Source organism: Centroberyx affinis, unplaced genomic scaffold (genome assembly GCF_046629955.1).
Source record: "Centroberyx affinis isolate AG114_WGS23_722 - 3 ecotype Tasmania unplaced genomic scaffold, CSIRO-AGI_Caff_v1 ptg000258l_1, whole genome shotgun sequence".
NCBI lineage: Eukaryota > Metazoa > Chordata > Actinopteri > Beryciformes > Berycidae > Centroberyx > Centroberyx affinis.
Window position 1 is genome coordinate 363,025 of NW_027278940.1, and position 12,124 is coordinate 375,148.

The 12,124-nt window shown below is 46.0% G+C and overlaps 1 protein-coding gene across 1 annotated transcript in view; it reads right to left on the reverse strand.

Annotated features, from left to right (window-relative positions):
* The window catches only part of arb2a (ARB2 cotranscriptional regulator A), a 157,652-nt gene that overhangs the window by 54,018 nt on the left and 91,510 nt on the right, over positions 1-12,124 (reverse strand). Inside the window, exon 9 of the mRNA XM_071545867.1 lies at positions 2,436-2,552. Coding sequence (XP_071401968.1) covers positions 2,436-2,552 — 117 coding nt within the window. The remainder of the gene's footprint in view (positions 1-2,435; positions 2,553-12,124) is intronic.

Below are 12,124 nucleotides of genomic sequence, written 5' to 3' on the forward strand. Positions count from 1 at the left end.
ACAGCACCATCTGGGCCGTCCTCCCTGTGTGTGTGCATGCACCTCAGCGTGTGTGTGTATGTTTGATATGTTTCTTTGCATGCTTGTGTGTGTGCACACACTCAAAAAAGTGTTTTATATGTTTGAGATCCAGCTGCGTATGGGTTATCGGATTGATATAGATGTCCTTCAAACAGGACCAGCAGCATATGTGCATGCGTGTGTGTGTGTGCCCATGCGTGTGCCTGTGTTTTCACTGCAGCAAACAAGTATATGCACTTGTATATGGAGTGTGTGATCATTCAAAGCCAAACAGCAGGAACCTGAGCCAGTGATAGGAACCCTAGATCAGCCAGGAGTCGAGGGATTAGCAGGGTTGGATGGGACTCTGACCTCTTTGCAGAGCCACTGGACATAGACCGCCTCAGTTTCTAATGTTAATGACAAGGACAGTGTAGATTTTGTATTAATCTCAATCTTCATACTGACCTCGGGCGTGTTAACCAGCATTACACCTGCATTCATAAAGTCTAAGGGAGAAGGTTCATGTGTGTTTTTAACCCTTCCATTGAGTGAATGAGTAAGTGACTTAGTGACCAGTTGTGGGTGGTAACAAGTCATTCAATGAGGTGTTAAAGTGATATTATTACCTGCCCATTAATGAGTGCTGTGATGAATTACTACTTCAATTTCAGAAATAATATTCAACTGACCAATTTGAAAAGATAAGACATTGCTTTTGTTATCTTCCACCTCGAAATATCAGATTGATGTTGAAAAATCCAAAAACTATACCTCACCACCATCCCCTGATTTGTTTATCATTCGTTATCATGTAGCCTAGATGACAAATGACCAAAATAATTGTGAAATGGAAGTATTTGCAGTACTTTCATTTTTATCTAACAATAGAATGACAAAAACAGTGGAAATTAAAACTGTTTGGTTTCCTCAAATACACACACTGAAGTTATTGTCATTTTTGAAGGTAAGAGAGGATGCAACTGCCAAAATTTAACAAGTAATGTAATGAATCAAGCCTCCCAGGGAGAATTAAGTAAAGAAAAAATATTACTTTGAAATGAGTAACAAGTCTTTTTTATTATTTAGTAACAAGCCCTACACTGTTAGTGACTTAGTAAATGAGTGAGGGAAAGAGGTAAGGGGGGAAGAAAGGAAGACGGGTGGAGAAAATAGGGGAGGCAACAGTAACAGTGAGTGGGTAAAATAGCATCTGTATATGTGTATACTTTTTTTTTTTTGCATCATTGGGCATGGTATAGAATGGGTGTGCCACTGTTTTTCTCTAGACAAATTCCTTATAACTTAGCACCCTCCTCTCTTGCTGCAGCCACAAAAAAAGAGAACTAGGGGTTAATGAAGACGGGAGAGAGTGAATCTTTGCCTGTCCTCTTCCTCTGACTGGACAAGGAAGGTTATTTCAGATTTATTGTTCTGGGTAATCATCACAAATAGAAAATCACTTAACATTCCAATTATGCTGTGTCCCACACATCCCTCAGATGAATCAGAAATAGGAAATGCCAGAGAAGGAGAAGGGGGCCAGTGCAACCTTGAATCCCCACCACTCACACTAACACAGAAATACAAGCAACACACACTCAGTCACACACACACACACACACACACACAAACAGACACACACGACATGGGAGATGACAGAAATAGCAAAAATAAAAGGCAAGGGATATAAAAGAGGGACGCAAGACAAATAAAGGTCTGGTGTGTGTGTGTGTGTGTGTGTGTGTGTGTGTGTGTGTGTGTGTGTGTGTGTGTGTGTGTGTGCGCGTGTGTGTGACATTTGCATCTCTGGCTCCCGAGTAGCTCTGGTCTTGGCTAGGCCTCATCTGTATGTGCATACTGAGTGAGCCCAGGTGCTGCGTATGGCGCAGAGGTCACACCAGAAAGGGCGAGCGCTAAAATGAAGCTAACACAAATGCACATGTGCACGTGCATTCTCTCTTACACACTTACACACACGCGTATAAACACATGCAAGCACACTTACACATATGCATGCACAAACGCGCACACACACACACACACACACACACACACACACACACACAGCGAGGGCTAACTGTCTCGGTTATTCATTGACACGCACCCAAGAAGAAAGAGTGGGGGCTAATAAAAAAAAGGAGGCGAGGAAAAACATGCAAACAATGGTTCTCGCTGACTTCTAAGGCTAGCTGTTGGTCAGGGGAACCTGTGTAGGTCAGAGGGGTTGTGCAGGGTGAAATCAGAGAAGAGCCGAGTCTGAGAGACCTCAGCTCACCGCTGGGTGAATTTACATGATGGAATGGAAGCTCAGGAAAGGTCCCCTGTACAGTACGTGGTGCCTTTGTTTGTTTTTGTAAGCATGTGTGTGCCTGTGTGTGTGTGTGTGTGTGTGTGTGTGTGTGTGTGTGTGTGTGTGTGTGTGGTAATCTCACCTGCTGCATCCAGTCCTGTGTGCCTTTGCTGGCCTCCTGTAGCCAGATGTTGTGGGCCGAGTCGGTCAGAGCCACAGCGCACACTCTGTTCTTCACCTGCGTTTCCCTCTGATTCATCTGACACACACAGAAGATGTTCATATTAGTCACCCATCCAGAAGGTTAATGGCAATCACTTAAAAAGCTGTACTTTTATAAAACAGTTGAATGACAGAGACAGAGTTGATGCTGTAAGGCAAAGAAAAACCTTTGTGGAAAGAAAGTGTCTTTTGAATAAAATTCTATGTATTTGAACACAAGCATTTTGATATTATGTCACACCTATTGTCAGCAGATACTTGCTTGATAAAGCTATGTTATTCCTGGTCCATTATATAATGCCAGCCTAGACCTCAGACCATGGCCCAGTGTACAGCCTTGTAACCCACAGATACAGATTCAGCTGGGTGTATAGCATAATGTTATTATGTGAAATATGAAAAAGCTGCTCCACCGCGGCGTGTCCTTGTCACGTTCTGTGTAAATGTCCTTCCCTGTGCACGTTCAAACACCTCAGTCCCCATTCTTAATACCCTTTCCCTTCACATGTCACAGAGGACCCGGCGTCCGCGAGCCCGTCCGCCTATTCCCCTCTGAATGTCAACGGCAAGGAAAATGTCACACAAAGGACTTGTTACCGCACTACAATAGACTCCCCACACCGCTGCTCCCACCCCAAGGAGTACCGCAGCCAGGCCTCGGAAGCTCGCCGTTTCACTCTGCTTCCCTTTAAGATAAAACGGGAAGAAAAGAGAACAGGACTTGCAACAATAGGCTAACAATCACTTACTGTATACGTTTAGTGAGGCTGGGGAAGAGACTGGGGGACAGGGACAGGGACGGGGATGGGCATGGTGCTGCAGAATAGCATTGAGGTTAGTGAAAGGCTTTGGCAACTGCGCATGGCACTAAGGCCATGCTCACCCAATTTACCCCCTAGGATCATTAAAGCACCATTTTAAGTTTCACCTATGGGTAGGAGAGAGGTGGCAGGTTGCCTGGCTAGACTATTGTACTAGAATAAGTCTAGGGCTCAGGCAGGAATACAGCCAATATAAGGCTAAGGCTGGGGATGGAATATGAGGGCTTGGCTGGCGCTGGCATATAAGAATATGAATGGCGTTGGAATACAAATGCCTGGTGTAAAAAAAAAAAAAGAGCTGGCATACAGGGTTAAAGCTAGAGTACAGGGCTATAGCTGGGGCTGGAGTATGAATCCGAGTCCGACACTCAGACTGGGGCTGAGGCTGGAGCAAACACAGCGGCCAGTTCTAGCTGGCTGGCTGTACATCAAAATGACAGTGGGCATTTGAATACATCCTCCCTGGCCCAGCCAAATTAAAGTGGGAGTGTATAGAGATAAATGGAATCTATTAAGGCACTAAGGACTCATATATCATCCTGCTGATAAGGCTTCCACTGGAGTGTCTTCACCAGGATGGAGGACTGAGAGGGAGGTGCTAATACCAGTAAAAAAGAAAAAAAAAGTGCACAACTACATAGACAACAAAAGAAGACACACGCAAGTACACATGTATGCACATATGCTCCCTGACACACAATCATGCAATCACACACACACACACACATACACACACAAGTGCGCAGACACACACACACACACACACCTCTCTGCTCTCCCTCCCCATCCACGCTTGGTTGAAAAGCTTTCCTCTGGCAGAACTGGGCCCGTGGGAGCAGCAAAGTCAACCTTTTAAAACTGGAGGTGTCAGTCAAGGTCCTGTTTTCTGGCGCTAGCCAAACGGGCCAGTCCCTGAGTATAGGGGCTGCTAGCAGAGGCCAGGAAACAGGAGACAGTGGACTGACTGCCCATGGAAAACGCTAAGCACATGACTTTAACGACCCAGTCAAAAATATCACCAAAGCCTGGGCAGAAAACTGTTCATTTTTCCATACATTTCCAGGGAGAGAGTGGACGTTTGACCCTGTATTTGCTCCTACAGTATGCCCTTTGAAAATATTTGCAAGTGCATTTTCTATTTATGATGGAAAACTTATGCATACTCCTATACAAGAAACTTTACATGGCAATGGTTCACTGGATATCACAGGGATATAAAAATTGTAATTAAACCATGTTACAGTTGGTATCTATATCTGTTGACAACCAGTGGTCTAGGAGTGACTCGAAGTCTATCAAACTATTCTGTTATTCTGAACTAATTCTGACACATCAAGTCACTTTTAAACAGGTTTGTCTCAAAGGATATATAGACAGATTAAAACAAGAGATAGAACAAGTATACCAAGAAATGAGGCCAGAGCATGTGTGTGCATGCATGCATATGTGTGTATGCATGCATATATGTGTGTGTGCACGCATATATGTATGCATATGTGCACAGCCTCAGAAATGAGTGTGATTTGATATGAGAGCACTGCACACACCAGGACAGTCCGCAGTACCGCACTGGGTTCAACTGGCCTAGCTTGTTATCTGTCTCGTCAGCTGAGGGGGCAGACCAATTAAAATATTTAAAATAAACCTACATTCTGGTTGATGCATGGCTCACCCATTACTGCAGTAAAGAACAAAAAACACCTCAAACAAACAAAAGTCTGGCTGTCACTGCTCTGCTACATCTGTGCTGTAAACACTGCTGGTGGGCATTACGTCTGCGACCTGAGCGTGACGTGATGTGACCGCCACGGAGCCGGAACACACACGCGCCGCAGCTAGTGGACATTGGCCTTTAAATACTGGACTTAAATATTTTGACAGTGCCTGATTCGCTGACCCTAGCCTACAACTCACACAGTGCTGAAATAAGGAGGGAAAACAGATCAAGAAGATTAAAGTTTGAACTCTATCTCACAACACTAGTGATATCAATCACTCTTTCTGACAGCTCTCATTGCTGCAATGTCTACACATGTGGTTGGCTGTGGTAAGAGTTGGGGTAATAGGTTGACAAATAAGGACTCCAGGAGGGAGTACTCTATCCAGCGTGGCCCTCGACCACAAAGAGTTTGACACCACTGGGTCCCATGTTTTGCAAGCCACACTGACAACAGTGGTTAGCTGCATGGTAAAAGCCAAGCAACCTCAGCTGAGACAAGTATGTCTATATCTTCTGCTAGCTGGATGAAGCTTACTGTTAACCTACAAACCAGTTAGCGTCTCTAAGCCACCCGCTCCCAAGTGGGTATAGATGTAAGCTATCTTATCCTTTGACTCATCATGTTACACTTTTTACACCATGTTAGCCTGTGAGTTAGCATTAGCCATCTTTATCCAGAATGTTAAAGATGCTAATCCACTGTGTAACCGCAGACTGTAGCTTAACAAGGAAGCAGGCCAGCTGTTGTGATCAGTCTTGTACCGGACAGGGAGAAGGAAGAGGAACATGTGGAAATACTTGTTGTGCTAAACCAACACACAGATGTTGAGACATTTGCCGCCTCTCTGCTGGCCTTTCCTTTAACACTGGAGCATCTGGATATGCACAGGGTAGCTGAAAAGGTGCTGTTGTAGGTGGACATGGGGGGTTTGAGCGTAAAAAAAAAAGTGGAAGAAAAAGAGGTAGAAAGGCAGGAGGTTAGGAGGTAGTTGAAGGGATATAAAAAAATTTGTGAGAGGATGAATGAGTAGGGAAAACTAGACAGAGAGATAGACAAGCAGATGTGTACAAGAAAGGATACTTATGAATACTTTATTGATCCCCAAGCGAAAATTCTCTCTTCGCTTGCCCCCCTTCAAAGGCAGACCAGAGTGCAGGGTCAGCTGCACAACAGCTAGTAGGGATTCAGTGTCTTGCTCAAGGAACCTTCAGCAGGGAGGACACATGCCATCACAGGGGCTTGAACCCGGGTCTTTGGGTTGACGGGCGGCCTCCCTTCTCACTACGCCACCCTGCTGCCCAATTCACATCGGATTTCATTTACTTGACCTATCTTACATGCCATTACTGGCTTATAAAGTCACATTCAGTTAAATCACCAAGACCATTTTATTGTATTTTGCTACATCATGGTTTAGTGTGCCACAAGAAATGACCTAGAAGAAATTCTTCAAGCCATTTCTGCAACACGCCGCTTTATAACACAGCCTCCCCCGCTGTGCTGTGGATTTAATTTGACCGCAACTGTAGATCGCGTTCACATTCCCAAGCACCATGATAACAAAGCTGAGTCACTGGCCAATGGATGACGCAGACTGGATGTGATCAAGTTTGCCGTCTCTCCCACCACCCCCCTGATGCATTCAAACTCTGGATGAACTATGAAATCCCTCTCTCTCTCTTTTCCCCTCTCTATTTCTCCCTCATAAACCATTTCTTTTCTGATTTCTCTGCAGAGGCCCCAGTTGCTATAGAGACCTACAAACATCACAGATTTCTGACCCCCCGGCCAGCACAATTCTACTAAATCCAGCTTTTCACAAGCTCTATGAAATAGCCAACCCCCACGCATACTGAGCCACTCAACCACATGCACACGCACGCACACACACACACACTTTTCTCCAACCCTTGTATCTCCCCAACAGTCCCTGACCTCTCACATGGCCCACAGTAAAGTACAGTGTTTAGCGCTTTAAGCTGCTTCCTGCCACAAAGCCAGCTAATTGCTGGACGTTTTGTGGTGCGCAATCTTATTTTCACCAATGACGTAGAATGTGATATGCCATGGTGTGTATGTGTGTGTGTGTCTGTGTGTGTGTGAGAGAGGGGGGCTGTATATTAATCATGTTTATTTATCTGGATGAGGAGTTGAAATAAGCGACGAGACATCATTTAACAGCATGCTAAGCTAATCTCTGGTCGAGATAAATACTTCATTTCTCTCCTCTCCCCGTGACGCTCCCTCGCCCGCGACTGCTCTGCCGACGCTACATCTAAACACCGGCAATAATAAAGACAATTATTTAGGCCTTTGATAATTATGTGTCAAAGGCAGCGAAAGCCACTAGATAATTGGGTGAAAACTGAATGGTAATCCACAATGGAGATCCCCGGGGGGAGACAGGCAGACTCATCCCTAGAAAGAATGGAGAGGGAGGGAGGGAGAGAGAGAGAAAGAAAGAAAGAAAGAAAGAAAGAAAGAAAGAGAGAGAGAGACAGAGAAAGACAGAAAGATGAGAGCTCTTTAAGGGGCCTCGCTCACCGCCGGATAGTCGACGTGAAAAGGCACAATTACCCATAGAGACACAGAGCGCGAAAAGAGAGGAGAAAACAAGAGAGAAAGAGAATATGAGAGAATATGAGCAAGGACGAAAAAGGGGACGGGAAGAAGAAGAGCGTTCGGAGAGAGAGCGAGCGAAGTCTGAGAAGAGGCCAAGGGGAAGGAGAGAGAGAAGCTCCCCGTGTCGGTGGGAGTCAGAGCCGGGGCTGTTTGCCACCCGGCGGAGGCCTGTAATGTGGCCACGCCGCTGCCAACAGCCATGGATAATCTGGGACTACCCACTGAGCACTGAAGCGCTGCTTAAATATTTGATTGATTAACTGTCCTATTGCTGCCAGTGAGTGAGAGGAGTGCCTCGGCGCCGCCAGCACGCACACAGAAACAAACAAACATGAGCGCGCGTCCGCTCCGGAAAACACGTAGCGTAAAGACACGCTGACACATACACCCACAGAAGTCCGTACACGCCAACATTGGAACAGGCGCACGTGAATCCATACACAAACACACACACACACACACACACACACAGACATGCACGGACTGAAAGCATGTGTAGACTCCACAGAGACGGTGGCAATGGCTGGCAAACCAAACATAAAGCCTGACTGGTGTTGCGACAGTGTTTTTTTTTTAACATAAATCAATGAGCAGGGCAGAGGACAATAGAGCCATAGACAAACAGCGGTTGAGTTGATGATCGCCGGCTGGATTTGGCTTTGAATGGCGGGGGGAGTCGCCCGGACAGTCGGAGGACTGAGTCAGACGAGTGTGTGTGGGCGTGCAAGTGCGTGCATGCGTGTGTGTGTGTGTGTGTGCTATCGCTCTCGCGCCTATGTGTGACTTAAGGTTGCTAACAATTGGTCCCAGGTCAGGGTGGGGTGGTGGAGGTGAAGGTGCAGGGTGTTCAGCCACTCCACTCCATCACACAGACACAAACATACGCACACACTCATCCCTCTCCGTCCCTAGCTGTGAAAACACAGGCAGCTGTCCCCCCCACGCTCCGACACCCTCCACAGGAAGAGACAACACCAGCGCTTCCCGTGGCTTTGAAGCGGCAGTCCCAGGTCCCCGGTCGGTCCCCAGCTTCCTTTGTCTTTAACCGCAGGAAGGAAGCCCTCACTAGCACGAGGCCACAGGGCCCTAGGGAGCAAGCGGGAGTGTGTGTATGTGTGTGTGTGTGTGTGTGTGTGTGTGTGTATCTGTGAGTGTGTGTGTCTTCCAGTGTGCTTGTTTGTGGGAGTGCACAGAGGTTTGCTCGCTGAGGTCACATGCATTTACTCTCTGGGGTTTTTCCCTCTCCTGACTCTCCATTGAGTGAACTCTGGTCATGGTGAGGTTTAGAGAGGGAGGGAGGAGAGCAGGAGAAAACTGCAATAACTTCCTCCTCCATTTCCTCTTTCCTCTCATTGGCTGGCCGCCACATACATGATGGAGGGGAGGGAAGGAGAGAGAGAGGGAGAGAGGGTGGTGGGCGGAGGGAGAGGGTGAGATTGAAAGGGTGAGGAGGGGGCATTGCTGGGTTGTGTGAGCAACAGCGCCGGACGCAGGCTTGTGGGAGGTGGTGTGTGTGTGTGTGTGTGTGTGTGTATGTGTGTGTGTGTGTGTTGGTAGTGGGGATTCTATGTGTGTATCTGCACACACAGGCACACACACACACACACATATATACAGGCATGCACACACACACGTCAGTGGGGGCGGTGAGGAAAAGGAAGGCCAATAAATATTTACTGACACAGCAGAAGTGGAGAATGGTCGTCCACTGGTGGAAACAAAAGGCAGAGGATGAGGAGCGGCGTGCCAGGAAACCCGCCGGCCGCGGGCGCTGCGCCCCGCTTGTGCCCGCTTGGAAAACAAGAGGAAGAAGGGAAGGGAGGACGGAGGAGAGGGAGGGCAGGGAAGGATGGAATGGAGGGAGGGAGGGAGGGAAGGAGGGAGGAAGGGATGGCAGGGTTGTGGGTTGGGAGCGCTCATAAACAATGGCAGCCTAGTGCAAGGAAACCGCTGTTGACTGAAAAGAATGGATTTGGTTTGTTCAAAAGTCAGTTGAGTGAGTGTATGTGTGTGTGAGGGTGTGTGTTCACGCGTTTATATAGGAAAAACTATTTTTCTTTTATCACTTTTTCAAAACTATTTTGCTTAGTGAATCTCCCTTCTCAATTATCTACATAATCTGCAGTGGTATTCCACATGTATCGTTTTTTTTTTTTTTTATCTTCATGCTAGTGATATACAATTCCATACAATAATAATGAGTCCCTAAAAACAACTGAATTCCTATCGTTCTCCACTTGATTGACAACTCTCTTATTGCAGTGGCATTGCATTTAAATCATTTAGACTCAATAAGCCAGGCAGATACTCAAATATGTGGTAGCATTTTCATATTTACTACAACAGAATTCAATTAATTTCTAATTAACATCTGCACAGTGATAAGTGTTAATGATATCAACTCGCAACAGTTTGATCAATTTACATTGTTCCTGTCACACTGAAAAGACTTTGGTAGTCCGTCACTTGAGCTACATCAACAATACCCTTAAGTATCACATTGAAGTGATATTGACACCATTAAGAAAGTAGATAAAGTTTAGTAACATTAGTAGTTTCAGATATTCGTATATTGTTTAGGGACAGCAATTAAAGAATTCCACCTAATGGTAATTTCTAATTAGGCAGCATTCCTTAACAAAGTGAAATTACAGAATGGTGACTAATTAAACTCTTGTGTTAATTAGAGTATGTCTTAGTTAAGAAAACCGGTACAAGGTGCAGTGGGCAATGTCTTCATCGCTCCCAATTCAACTGGCCACATTAATAGGTTTGGTCTACAGAGTGAAACGGGAAAGTTACTTTCGCACGCAACGGATACTGTCTAGGCCTCACCATCTCTTCCACTCGCCTCTTCCCTCCCTCACTTCTCTCTCTCTCTCTCTCGGAGTGCTTCTCTCTTGTCTTTCTCCCTGTCTCCCCACCCTGCGGCAATGCTGTAAAATAGAAACCTAACCTCAATATTTTCCCTCACAGTGCTGGGACTTGCTGGCCCATTAAATTCCCCTTCCCATGTGTCAGCTTGCACATTTCCACCATGAAATTTTCGTATAATTAAACTTTCTTAATGATTTATAAGCTATAATAATAGCCGTAAGTATTTCAGAGCAGGTTAAAGGGACAGCCTTTAAGTGCACGCCGGGGGATGACCCTGTTTTAACATAGTTTCGGATGGGTGACTCTCGGCTGGAGACGAGGATGGATAGGGCGAGGGAGCACGGGATTGAAGGAGGGAGGGAGCGAGCGAGCGAGAGGGCCCGACGAGGGTGGGAGGAGGAGGAGGCTGAGACCTTTGTGTCGTAACTCAGGGTGATACTGACATCGAGGAGAACCAAGGGCCCCCCGAACCCTGGCAGGGAATGGAGAGCTTACCACGGACAGACAGACGGAGAAAGACAGACAGACAGGCAGAGAGGCAGAGAGGCCAAGAGACTGGCAGACCGACAGACAGACAGTGAGAGAGACTGAACCTTGGCTGAGAGAGGAAAAGGTAGACACAGTTAGGCAGATACAGACAGTTAGAAAGACCGAGAGAGCCTTAACATTAGCTAATAGAGTAATTAGATAAACCACATAGTAAAGGCAACAGCAGACAGAAAGGCAGACAACAGAATAACATGGACACACAACATAAACTTGATAAAAGGAATGTTAAATAGATATTACTAGGCACATAGTACTTTAAAAAGCCACATAATACACACTTAATCCTGGAGAATCAAGCAAATACTAATGAACAGTTAACAGACATTTACAAATCTGGAGCAATGGTGGAGTAGATCAGTGCGTTTTAGGAGGTGTACAAACAGTCTGTATGCGCGCAGACAAGTACACACACACACACACATACACACACACACACACACAGATGTTTGCTCTCTGCTGCCTCTCTGACGGCGAGGCTGATATGATTGCCACTTAGGAAATCAGTGTGTTTTCACACCACTCTCAGCTCTGCCAAAGCTAATGTGTTAAATATCCATCGGGTACTGCTGTCCATTTTTCAGACACACACACACACACACACACACACACACGCGCACGCACGCAGCCTTAGGGGCTGATAAACACTGATTCCTTGTACTAACTGAGCGCAAAGTTTGCATCCTAGCCAAATTTTCTAAATTGGGGTACAGTGAGAAAATCTCAATGAGCTATGATGTGGAATTTACCGTATTCTTCTAAAGTTGTGGTGGAGGTTTACGGACGGGTAAATTTTAACAAGCATGTAATTTTTTCACCCTTCTTGTTTAGCAGACACCGCGCATTTCCCTTTTTTTCCCCATTTGCCATTTTTTTCTATGTTCCATGCAAAGTTACTTTCATGGTCCAAAAACCAGCACAAGAAGTTAAGCTAAGTGTTTTGAAAAGGTGGAGCTTGCTAATGGCAAAATCCACCAAATATCTCAGAGGACTGTTTTTCACCTTAGCTGTGAATGGGGGAG